The following is a 12,942-nucleotide window of genomic DNA, read 5'->3' on the forward strand; positions in this document are numbered from 1 at the left end:
TGCATGAGGCAAATGGTGGTCACACCAGATACTGACTGGTTCTGAGTCCCCAGACCGCCAATAAAGCAGAAACAAACTGCACATTTCAGGGTGGCCTTTTATTGTGGGCAGTTTGAGGTACACCTGTGCACTAATCATGATGTCAGATCAGCATCTTGATGTGGCACACCTGTGAGGTGGGATGGATTATCTCAGCAAAGCAGAAGTGCTCACTATCACACATTTAGACAGATTTGTGAACAATGTTTGAGAGGAATGGTAATATTGTGTATCTGGAATGAAGTTTAGATCTTCAAGTCCATCTCATGAAACATGGGAGCAAAAACAAAAGTGTTGCGTTTATATTTTTGTTGAGTGTATATATAGAACTTAACTGAGTAACACTTCCCCTTCTTTATTAAGACTTTCTTGTGATTTCAATGTGATGTACTAATTTGCCTATGAAGGAAAAAAAATACTGTGGTTTAATAAATAATATTAATGACCGTGTGTGTGAGAAGTGTGTAAGCAATGATGGTAAACCGAATGAATCAGCAATTACATTATCAGCATGTAAAGAAATTAAAACAACAATCAAGTAATAATAGTGATAGTAATTATAATAAATTAATGAGTTATCTGTAAGAGGCAGGTAAATATAAACATACAATGGATCAATTAATAAAGTAAAGTTCTTTATACAAAATGGAGTTAGATTATATACAGGAATTACATGGGATGAGAAAGGAAGAATAATACAGAAGGAAGGTAAAAGAAGACTCAAAAAAAGAAAAAAAGCAGGGTCAAAACAAAAACACTAATCATATTACATAAAATAACAAATAGAAATGTTTTCTTTGGTGCTTGTTTGATTTCCAAATACCGTATATTACTGTTTGTGTGTCAATGGGTCAATGACGGACATTTGCTTAAACGCTTTATGAAGTTTGGTCTATTTTGTTGTATTAGTTTAGTGGTAAATTTGCAGCATCCAATATGGCAGTCACGCTGACGTACCGCAACGACGGGCCAGCCCGCTCAATGAGGCATCTACGTATGTATGTCTATGGGCACAAGCGTAGGCTAATTCAAGGTGGTCCAAGGTGGCGCTTCTTTCTTTTTACTTGTGACATCTCGACTGAAACAGCACGAGAATATCATAGTTGCCACAACCGTGAGGCAATCATTTGGGCTAATGACAATTATATTAGATAACTAGATTACTAACTAGATATGTTTTTAATAATAATAAAAACTTCATTAAAAAATTTTTAAGAAAATAGCCTATGGATAGATTGTTTTGGATTCAGCTCTACAGTAGGGCTGTTGATTCAAAAAAGTGATGTTAGCTTTAAGTTGCAGTGAGGTGGCAACATGTACATTCAAAGCTTGTAAACAGTTCATGTCAGTAAACTCAAAGAGGAATAAAAAAATAAAAGGAAGGCAGGAGGACACTGTGGTAACATATTTTGTGACTCACTAACAAATCAATGTGGATGTATGATTAAGAAAACACAAAAGACATTTTTTAAAACATTCCATTCTTTATTTGATGGTACAACAACCAACCATGTATGAGAAAAAACAAACCATATCTTAGTTTGTAGTCATCACCTGGAAGAAAACAAAGGGCATTAAAAGATTGTTTTTAAGTGTAAAGAGGATATTTTCTCTGCACTTGGTGAATGAATTTAAACAGTATTGGAATGCAGTAGTATTTCTTCATTTGCTTCAGCAATTGCTGCACAATTTAGATTTTTTTGCCAAATGTTAAAAAAAAATAGCTGCCCATCAGTAGTTTGTATGTCTTTTCATTTTGTTTGGTATTATCTCTAAAGTGAGTCAACAGTGGATGTCTGTGGAAATATTTACGACTTGTTTGCCTACACCATAAATAATGAAGAATGTATATTGTATATTTTTTGGGATTCACTGAACAAATGTATTTATCAAGTGCTTTTTTCTACTTACATTGTTGATCCAAGACATGTAGGCGCTGACTCTGGTGAAGACAGAGGGCTTCTTGGCGTAGTTGCAGCCCATGCTGGAGCCAAAGCTCACAATTCCATGCACATCCCAGGAGCCATCTGAGTTCTGGCAGTTCAGGGGACCGCCAGAGTCTCCCTAAAAGGTAACAGAGACCAACATTAAGAAAACCCTTTTACAAGCCACAACCTGAGACAGTGGGTCTAAGGCTTCCTCATCCCCCTGTGTGAAAGTTACACACATATATGCAACATATTCTCCTTTTGATAACTAATTCTATATGATCATTTAGCCCCATCTGCAAATTTAAAAACCTCTCGAAAAAATGTAAAACTACAGAGACATAATAGAGACATGTCTCAGTACTGAGTGAAATGAAGTGAATCTGACTCACGTTGCAGCTAGCGAGCTGTCCATCTCCTCCAGCACAGATCATGCTGGTGGTGACCAGACTGCCCCACCAGTCAGACTTGGAGCAGGTAGCGTGGTCGACCACAGGGAGCAGAGCCTGCTGCAGGATGTCAGCAATGGGACCTCCAGCTTAAGAGGGGAACAAAGTGTTTTTACTGTGGTGTAAAATCCATCATATTCAACATACTTTCATATTTCTAATAAATTAAAAATGTATTTATTTATGCAGTACACAAATTTTATAATTATTGTGAAAATAAATCACATAACTCTGAAGAAATGGCAAGAAGACACTAAAAAGTGTTCTTGAAACTGGATAAGGACTTTTCAGATTTATGACCCATAGAGGCCAAGTTTATGATTAACCTCAGGAGTGCTGTGTAACATATTCTTCTCACACATTTTAGGACGGAAAGAAGGTGGATATGTGCTGAGAAAAACTACATCTGTGCTCCATGAATTCTGATTGAACATTAGAGATATGACAGGAGCACAAGGTTTACAGCCTTCACAGCTACTAGCACTTCCTTATTAACATCGATCGAACTTACTCCAGAGACGTCCCCATCCAGTGACGTAGCAGGGAGCCTTGTTAGGCAGGATTTCTCCAGAGGCGGGAAGACAGGCAGGCATGATGGCGTCGGAGAAAGTGACAGGAGTTGACAACTTAATCAGGGCAATGTCGTTGCTAGAGTGCAAACATGAAGAGCACATTTAGAAACACAGGTAAAGCAGTTTCATATCCAGCCCACTATATAAGTACAATATTTGGCCCACCGGATTCTGTAAGAGTCCCAGTTAGGATGGACGACAATCTTGGCAGGGCTGATGGCCATGGAACCAGCCTCATTGTCGTTCTTCAGATTGTGTTTGCCCAGGTAGACTCTGTAGGTGCGACTGCTGCTTGGCCACAAAGGAAAATATAGAAAGAAGCATCAGCACAATTTAGATAGTATTGCTCTTGTGACAATAGTTGTTCAGCTGACACTAATGTTCTCTAAATCTGCATTTTCTGCAGTGAGCAGGTGGATTGATAGATTACCAATAACTAATAATTTGGTACCTATTGTAAAGAACTGAGAGCACTTTTTTTTATTTTCCCTATGTGAACTTGCTCGTCTGCGACACACCTGTAAATGCCAGCTGTTCTTTGGCCTTACCCGATGCAGTGAGCAGCAGTAAGAACCCACTGGTTTGAGATCAGAGTGCCACCGCAGGTGTGGTAGAAGCTGCTGCCACTCTTGTACTGCAGAGACACCTGAGGAAAGCAAACAGCACCCATGAGTGATTTAAGGAGGGCACAGAGTTTTAAAGAAAAGTCTGAGAGGTGTATACCTGCCAGGGCCAGCTGTGCTCACGCACATCATCTCCACCGACCACTCTGGTGAGGACGGGAGGGTAAGTGGGCAGCCCACACCCGTACGCTGAGAGACAAAAGAAATGTGATGATTTGTGATGGTGTTGCAATCAGAAAACAAAAATATTGCCTACATAGTTTTCTTGTCAGAAAAGTATCACCAACGTACCACCAGCAACAAACAAAGCCAAGATTGCGAACTTCATTGTGACTGTCTTCAGCAGACGTTCAGAGTGTTGCTCCCCTTTATATAGTGCATCAACCACTTTTTTAGACACATCAGGTGTATTGCTTAACATTTACCCCAGCACAGCCTGGGGAAAATGGTGAGAAAAATAAATCAACCTTGAAGATAAGTAACCACAGATATCCCCAAATACTCCTCACCAATACCTCTGTGTGAACTACACAGATGCCTCCCGATGGGATTTTACAGAAAGCATTGACATGTTAAGCTTCAGTGGCAGTCCGTCTGTATTGTTGTTTGTCAATTTTTATAGGTGAAACCACACTACATAAGAGTTTTGGTGTAAACAGGATGTGCACTTTTGTTTTTTCTGTAAAGAAATCTAGTTGAGAAATTGAAATTGAAAGAGAAATTTAAAGCTGTTTTATTTCTATAAATTGGTTTAGCATAATTTTAGTAATTGTGCGTAACTCAACTGTATTTAAGGGATAAAGCAGGTGAGCTATTCAACATGTCCATGAATATTGAAAACCTGTATATATAGATATAACCTGTATATGTCGTTGCATTATAGGTCTATCATTTCATAATGGGTATGGGGTAAGGCTGCTATGTGAACTGCAGCTGCTGATAATAAAACCTAAAAAAAACTTAAGTGACATGTTCAATAAACAAGATAAAATACATAAACTGAACACCTGAACGTTTTGGCCTTGGCCTAATATTCTTGTTTGTCATTATAGCTCCACCCAAGGTTTAAGCTTAGTCAAAAGGCAAATTTCCAAGAAATTGATGTAGGGTTGAGGTTGCATAACACTGTGGACGCTATAAACCAGATGTTAACTGCCAAGTGTGGAGATACAGACATGATGAAGGTTGTGGTTCTTGCTCTGTGTGTTGCTGGCGGTAAGGATCTTTTTGTGGCTTAAAAACATCACACACCACACTTGTAAAAGCCAGGTTTTAAAAGAGTTTGTCTCAATCCCCAGCCTATGGGTGCGGCCTGCCCACCTTCCCCCCTGTGGTGACCAGGGTGGTTGGAAGAGAGGATGTCAGACCTCACAGCTGGCCCTGGCAGGTAAAGGGAAGAGTTTTATTGGAGAAATAAGATATATTGGGTTTTTCAGTGCACCAAACCCCTTGTTGTTAGATTTAAGGGCAAAGGCAAAAACGTACCAGTGTCTTCTACCCCTCATTCACCCTAAAATAAAACTTAGTGATCACACATTGTTGTGTTTGTTTTTTGCATGTTTCAGATTTCCCTGCAGTACAACAGAGAAGGTGAATGGACACATTACTGTGGGGGTACTCTAATTTCCAACCAGTGGGTTCTTACTGCTGCTCACTGTATCAGGTATAAGTGAAAGGATTAGTGATGTGGTGAATAGCATCCATAAATTGTGTCAATGAAGATTCTTACTCCTCCAGGTCATTTTCATTCAAGAGGTTAATGCTTGAAGGTGTTTTGCAGCTCCTCCAAGCAGCTATGAGACTGGACAGGGGCGACTTTGGGTGAAACCTTCTGGGAATAAGGTGAAAACAATGGGTTGTTAACCTGTTTTCACCACCACAGCTTCCAAGCAGTCTCATAGCTGCTTGTAAGAGCAGCAGAACATCTTCACGAAACACAAATCCAGTTGACTCGATTCAAACTCTTGAATAAATTGTTTGGCTAATATGAAAAATATGTGAACTTATTTGGCTTCAATAGTGGATTAAAATGATTGCTAGGTACACACGTTTCCATAAACTATCCTAAAGACATAGTGGGTAGTTCAAATAGTTCAAATTTGTTTTTTCAAGTGAATCTGGAGCTAATATAGCTGCTTCACATTTTGCTTCATCAACCTGCAGCATAGGCGTGGAGTATGGAGTGGCCATGGGAAAGCACAACTTGGTGGAGACAGAGGAGGGCGCTGTTTTCCTGGGAACTGCTAACATCATTGTGCATGAGAAGTGGAACCCCCTGTTTATCCGGTAAAATATAATCTACCCCTGACAACTGTGAACAGCATCATCTGCATACAGATAATATAGACAATAATAAAAATATATAGTTTTAGCTTTAGAACATTTGATTGGACAGTGTTTTTTGTTGTTTTTTTTGTCAGTAATGACATTGCCCTGATCAAACTGGAGTCCCCTGTTGACTTCTCCGACACCATTATGGCTGCTTGCCTTCCGGCTGCCGGCATCATCCTCCCCCACAATGAACCCTGCTATGTCACTGGGTGGGGTCGCCTCTACAGTGAGTAACACATTCACTTCTGAACTGAAATCTGACTGTATATAAAGTCTCTTTATAACAGTTGTGTGCTACAGTCTAATTTGTATTCTCTAAAAACACAACCTGCCTGTTTATGTATATGATCCAGGACACACTTTGGTTTCTTCTTCTTTTTTCCTAAGTTTGACATCTTAACCTCTAATATCACTAGGACAAACTTAGGCTACATGATGTCATCTGTCATTGAAGTTTTACCTGAACTTGTGCTTCCTCCCAACAGCTGGAGGTCCCATTGCTGAGAACTTGCAGCAGGCTCTCCTCCCTGTTGTGGACCATGCCACCTGCAGCAAGCCTGACTGGTGGGGCTTTATGGTGGCAGAAACCATGGTCTGCGCAGGTGGAGACGGAGTGGTGTCTGGATGCAATGTGAGTCTTAAACAGAAATACAAATAATAGTTAGTTGGTTCCTTCGCATTTTAGTCAATTACAAACATTCCTTGTCTAAAACTGTTCTTGCAGACTAAAATCTGACACCTCTTGTTTCTAGAAGACTGTTTTGGAGAATATAATAAAGTATTTCAGAGTAGGAAGTGTATAAACTAGTAAGGAATGTCTGGTCCCCCCCCCTGGGTGTTTTTATGGTCAATAAGTTACAGTGAAGTGTGGAACTTGCCCACTGATCACACGTTTTCTCTCATATGACTCAGGGAGACTCTGGTGGCCCTCTGAACTGTCAGAACACTGATGGCATCTGGGAGGTTCATGGTATTGTCAGCAACAGCTGCAACTCCCCCAAGAAGCCCGCTGTCTTTACCCGCGTCTCCTCCTACAGCGACTGGATCAGCTCTGTAAGCTCCTACACTACTTTTTCAATCACTTAACAGAATTTAGAGGGAAGACCTACAAAAATTGACAAGAACATATATCCACATAATTACCTCATGTGATACCGCTGAAAACACCATGTTGTACTAAATCTGACGTGTCTGTATGTATGATCTGTTTCACAGAAAATGGTGGCCTATTGAGAAGAGCCTTCTAGGATTAAAGCAACTACTGCATGTGCACATTTAACATGGGACAGTAAACAAAATAAAAAGCTGAGGTTTTACATTAAGTTTGTTTGTGTCATTCTTATTTAACAATTTCAATAAATAAATAAATGAATAAATAAATTTTTACTTACAACCACAAGTTGGTCAACATAGTCTGCAGTTTGGATTTAATTCCTATAGTTTCCACAACACACTATATATACATTAATTTATTATGATATATATATATAGGGTCAAAACAGATTCTATTATTATTCTCACTTGACAGTGTTGCCTTGACAATTCATTTAGAAATGACTGCCCAATATGTTCCATCAGTAAACATTTCTCCATATATCTCCATAAAAAAAGCCCAGCAGAGGATGTTCTTCCTGCAGCAGCTGAGGAAACTCAAGGTGCCAGCCAGGATGATGGTCCAGTTCTACATCACTGTGTGGTACGCTGGGACCATGGCCAGGGACAAGCACAGACTGCGTTGTGCGCTCTGCTGAGAAGGTGATCGGCTGCAGCCTGCCATCTCTCCAAGACCTATACATCTCCAGGACTCTGAGGCATGCAGGTTGGATCACAGCTGACCCTTCTCACCCTGGACATGGACTCTTTGAGCCACTCCGTTAAGGCAGGAGGTTGTGGTCCATTCGGACAAGAACCTCACGCCACAAGAACAGCTTCTTCCCCTCTGCTGTTGGACTGTTGAACTGTAATTAACCATACTGCTCTGCACTGTCACCTCACAATGACACTTTAGTATAGTCACTGCACAATGATGACTATTTGCACTGTTTACTTTCCATGTTGCACTACATTGCACACTAGTACCACCTCACCTATCCATGTGGTACCTGTTACAGTTACACTCTGTTCATAGGTCTAGGTTTGCCATTACAACCACCACTCATGTTCTGTTCTTTGTATGTCTGTAATGTCATGTCAATTTATAGCCTTACTTTTAGATTACATTATTTAATTTGTTTACGTGACCTTATTTTATCTAATTTTATTTTTTTTTAACCCTTGCATGCTTCTTATTTCATGTTATTTGTTGTTTTATGTATGCACCAATCACTAAGGCAAATTCCTAGTAATGTGAAACCTCTTCACTTACATGGCAATAAACACGATTCTGATTCTGATATATAACATAAAATGTGTCTAATATAACATTAAGGGCATGATTAGCATGTCTTAACTCAAACTAGTCTTGTTCCATTCTTACCTGAGTTAACTATGTTTCTATGTTTATCTCTTCTTTTTTATTTTTTTAAGCTGATACTGCAGGTTCAGCAGCTGTGGCATTCTTTTACTTAACATTAATCTTCTGCATTGTTCCACTTTGTTTCTGGGAAATAAAATATTTCACTCTATGTGTATAATACAATTGTACTGGGCTATACACAATGAATGTGTTAAACATTGCTTTATATGAAGTTTATGAGTGGGTTTAATATTGTGTGTATATTGGTTTTGCATAATTTGAGTAACTGTGCATAGCCAGTGGTGGAATGTAACTAGGTATTTGTATTTTGTTACTGTACTTAATTATTTTTAATGTATTTATACTTTACTTAAGTAAAAATAATAGTGCATACTTTATACTTTAAACAATTACATTTTGCAGCTGATATCTGTACTTTCTACGCCACTACATTTCTACAATGTCTGTAGAAAGTTGCAAATACATTTATGAATACAGTTGTGTTCATACAACTGTGCTGGACTGTACTTCTGGACTGATGTGAGGTCAGACTCTGCATGGAGGTGGTGTCACGCTGCGAGCTGTGTTTCTATAATGAGCCTCAATCATGATGCTGGTGTACTGGCTCAGCTGACTAGTTAGCTACTGTTTGCTAACATGAATCCCTCCATTAAAGATAGGGTAGAAGATTTTGAAAACTCAGTGAGAGTCAACCAGATTTCGAAAGTAAACACACGCCCCTTTCTCTCGGAGCTCACCTCGAAGCCACGCCTCCCAATCACATGGACGCGCATTACCTGAAGACGAGCTGCGGTCTGTGACTTTGGCCATCGGGTCGTCTCAGAGGTTTGGCTGATGTTTTTAGCATTTTATAGCTTCCACAGCTGATTCATATTCTTCGTTTTAATGCGAAACTGCCGAACTAATTGGTTGCTATCGGATTGTGAAGAAGTGAAGTTACACTAATTTAACAAAAAGTACATCAGAATGAAATCTCCTTCCTACCTTTAATATCTGATTAACATTAAACATAACATTAAGCTAAAGCAGGAATACTTGCACAGTAAAAATAGTGAATGCCTGTTTTTTATTACCAGCCTGTGCCCACAGCCTGTGTCATGACACACACACCTGTCCATAGCTGGTTCTGGGCACATTTCAAAGATTTCTGTACTAAAAATGTAAATTGTCCATTTTAATTTTAAGATGATTTCTTTGATTATTTTAACCTCTTTATATATCCTTTGCAATGGAGATCAAATATATGTATTCAGTGCATGGTTACTTTTACTTTTAATACTTTAAGTACATTTAAAAGTAAGTACTAAAGACTTTTACTTAAGTTGGATTGTTGATATAGCACTTCTACTTTTACTTAAGTACGGTATATATTTTGCTGGTTATTTGTACTTTTACTTAAGTTCCAAGCTTCCATACTTCCTCCACCACTGTGCATAACTCAATTGTATTTAAGGGATACAGCAGGCAAGCTATTAAGCATTTCCACGAACAATGAAATCCTGTATATATGTCGTTGCATTATAGGTCTATCATTTCATAATGGGTATGGGGTAAGGCTGCTATTTGAACTGCAGCTGCTGATAATAAAACCTAAAAAAAACGTCAGTGACATGTTCAATAAACAAGATAAAATACATACATAAACTGAACACCTGAACTCTTTGGCCTTGGCCTAATATTCCTCTTGGTCTACGTTTTAGCTCCACCCAAGGATTAAGCTTAGTCAAAAGGCAAATTTCCAAGAAATTGATGTAGGGTTGAGGTTGCATAACACTGTGGACGCTATAAATAAGCCAGATGTTAACTGCCACACGTGGAGATACAGACATGATGAAGGTTGTGGTTCTTGCTCTGTTTGTTGCTGGCGGTAAGGATCTTTTTTTGGATTAAAAACATCACACACCACACTAAGTTTTTAAAAGAGTTTGTCTCACCCCCAGCCTATGGGTGCGGCTTGCCCACCTTCCCCCCTGTGGTGACCAGGGTGGTTGGAGGAGAGGATGTCAGACCTCACAGCTGGCCCTGGCAGGTAAAGGGAAGAGTTTTATTGGAGAAATAAGATATCTGGTAAAAAAATAAAACCTGTATATTCTCATCAGTGTGATTAATCCAAGAAGGAAAACAATGAGGTAAACTTAATGTCCTAAGTTCAATAAAGAACATAAGAACAGAGTAAACAAAATAATTAAGCAAAGTTGTAGGACTTTCACCACTTGTGATGCATGTGCAATGTTTTAATGGGTTTTTGAGTGCACCAAACCCCTTTGAAAGGGCAAAGGGGTTTGGTGAGAGACGCAAAGACGTACCAGTGTCTTAAATAAAACTTAGTGATCACACATTGTTGTGTTTGTTTGTTTGTTTGTTTGTTTGTTGCATTTTCAGATTTCCCTGCAGTACAACAGAGAAGGTGAATGGAGACATACCTGTGGAGGTACTCTGATTTCCAACCAGTGGGTTCTTACTGCTGCTCACTGTATCAGGTATAAGTGAAAGGATTAGTGGTGTGGTGAATAGCATCCATCCATTGTGTCAATGAAGATTCTTACTCCTCCAGGTCATTTTCATTCAAGAGGTTAATGCTTGAAGGTGTTTTGCAGCTCCTCCAAGCAGCTATGAGACTGGACAGGGGCGACTTTGGGTGAAACCTCCTGGGAATAAGGTGAAAACAATGGGTTGTTAACCTGTTTTCACCACCACAGCTTCCAAGCAGTCTCATAGCTGCTTGTATGAGCAGCAGAAAAACACAATTCACAAAACACAAATCCAGTTGCCTTGATTCAAGCTCTTAAATAAATTGTTTGGCTTTATTTATTGATTAACATGCTTGCTAGGTACGCACATAACTATCCTAAACTATCCTAAAGACATAGTGAGCAACTGACTTCAAAAATTTTCAAGCAAATCTGGCTAATATATATCTGCTTCACATTTTGCTTTGTCAACCTGCAGCAAAGGCAGAGAATACAGAGTGGCCATGGGAAAGCACAACTTGGTGGAGACAGAGGAGGGCGCTGTTTTCATGGGAACTGCTAACATCATTGTGCATGAGAAGTGGAACCCCATGTTTATCCGGTAAAATATAATCTACCCCTGACAACTGTGAACAGCATCATCTGCATACAGATAATATAGACAATAATAAAAATATATACCGTAGGTTTAGCTTTAGAACATTTGATAACACTGTTTTTTGTTGTTTTTTTGTCAGTAATGACATTGCCCTGATCAAACTGGAGTCCCCTGTTGACTTCTCCGACACCATTATGGCTGCTTGCCTTCCGGCTGCCGGCGTCATCCTCCCCCACAATGAACCCTGCTATGTCACTGGGTGGGGTCGCCTCTACAGTGAGTAACACATTCACTTCTGAACTGAAATAAATGCAGATAAATTAAACCAGTCTCTTTATATATATAGTCAGATAACAGTTGTGTGCTACAGTCTAATTTGTATTCTATAAAAACACAAGCTGCATGTTTATGTATATGATCCAGGACACACTTTGGTTTCTTCTTCTTTTTTCCTAAGTTTATCTTAACCTCTAATATCACTAGGACGACTGTCCCTAGGCCATGGTTTATCACTAGTTTTACCTGAACTTGTGCTTCCTCCCAACAGCTGGAGGTCCCATTGCTGACAACTTGCAGCAGGCTCTCCTCCCTGTTGTGGACCATGCCACCTGCACCAAGCCTGACTGGTGGGGCTTTATGGTGTCAGAATCCATGGTCTGTGCAGGTGGAGACGGAGTGGTTTCTGGATGCAATGTGAGTCTTAAACAGCAATACAAATAATAGTTGCTTAGTTTCTTTAAATTTTAGTCAATTACAAACATTCCTCATCTAAAACTGTTCTTGCAGACAAAAATCTGACACCTCTTGTTTCTAGAAGACTGTTTTGGAGAATATAATAAAGTATTTCAGAGTAGGAAGTGTATAAACTAGTAAGGAATGTCTGGTCCCCCCCCCTGGGTGTTTTTATGGTCAATAAGTTACAGTGAAGTGTGGAACTTGCCCACTCATCAAATGTTTTCTCTCATATGACTCAGGGAGACTCTGGTGGCCCTCTGAACTGTCAGAACACTGACGGCGCCTGGGAAGTTCATGGTATTGTCAGCTTTGGCTTGGGGCTCAGCTGCAACTTCCCTAAGAAGCCCACCGTCTTTACCCGCGTCACCTCCTACAGCGACTGGATTAGCTCTGTAAGCTCCTACACTCCTCTTTAAATCACTTAACAGAATGTAGAGGAACTTTAGACCTACAAAAATTGACAAGAACATATATCCACATAATTACCTCATGTGATACAGCTGAAAACACCATGTTGTACTAAATCTGACGTGTCTGTATGATCTGTTTCACAGAAAATGGTGGCCTATTGAGAAGAACCTGCTAGGATCAAAGCAACTACTGCATGTGCGCATTTAAATTAACATGGGACAATAAACAAAATAAAAAGTTGAGATTTTACATAACTTTTTGTTTGTGTCATTCTTAGTTAACAAATTAAAAAAAAACATTTGCTCTGAC

At 39.5% G+C, this 12,942-nt stretch overlaps 3 protein-coding genes across 3 annotated transcripts; 2 read left to right on the plus strand and 1 right to left on the minus strand.

Moving 5' to 3' along the window:
- Positions 1-1,503: 1,503 nt before the first annotated feature.
- On the minus strand, positions 1,504-3,977 carry LOC114438978 (chymotrypsin-like elastase family member 2A). Its single transcript, XM_028410656.1, has 8 exons — positions 3,903-3,977; positions 3,712-3,800; positions 3,537-3,634; positions 3,154-3,276; positions 2,928-3,064; positions 2,360-2,505; positions 1,951-2,103; positions 1,504-1,593 (listed from the first exon to the last, which is right to left on the minus strand). The coding sequence occupies exons 1-8, from the start codon at positions 3,937-3,939 to the stop codon at positions 1,576-1,578; spliced, it is 801 nt and encodes a 266-aa protein (XP_028266457.1). The 5' UTR covers positions 3,940-3,977; the 3' UTR covers positions 1,504-1,575.
- Positions 3,978-4,731: 754 nt separating this feature from the next.
- LOC114438975 (chymotrypsin-C-like) lies at positions 4,732-7,264 on the plus strand. Its single transcript, XM_028410653.1, has 8 exons — positions 4,732-4,826; positions 4,910-4,998; positions 5,177-5,274; positions 5,775-5,897; positions 6,032-6,168; positions 6,428-6,573; positions 6,855-6,995; positions 7,158-7,264. Exons 1-8 carry the CDS (start codon positions 4,757-4,759, stop codon positions 7,173-7,175), a joined length of 822 nt encoding a protein of 273 aa, XP_028266454.1. The 5' UTR covers positions 4,732-4,756; the 3' UTR covers positions 7,176-7,264.
- A 2,887-nt stretch (positions 7,265-10,151) lies between these two features.
- On the plus strand, positions 10,152-12,882 carry LOC114438974 (chymotrypsin-C-like). Its single transcript, XM_028410652.1, has 8 exons — positions 10,152-10,285; positions 10,359-10,447; positions 10,801-10,898; positions 11,368-11,490; positions 11,627-11,763; positions 12,035-12,180; positions 12,462-12,614; positions 12,777-12,882. The coding sequence occupies exons 1-8, from the start codon at positions 10,216-10,218 to the stop codon at positions 12,792-12,794; spliced, it is 834 nt and encodes a 277-aa protein (XP_028266453.1). The 5' UTR covers positions 10,152-10,215; the 3' UTR covers positions 12,795-12,882.
- The last annotated feature ends 60 nt before the right edge of the window (positions 12,883-12,942 follow it).

The sequence above is a fragment of the Parambassis ranga genome, chromosome 7 (genome assembly GCF_900634625.1).
Source record: "Parambassis ranga chromosome 7, fParRan2.1, whole genome shotgun sequence".
NCBI classification, from domain to species: Eukaryota; Metazoa; Chordata; class Actinopteri; family Ambassidae; genus Parambassis; species Parambassis ranga.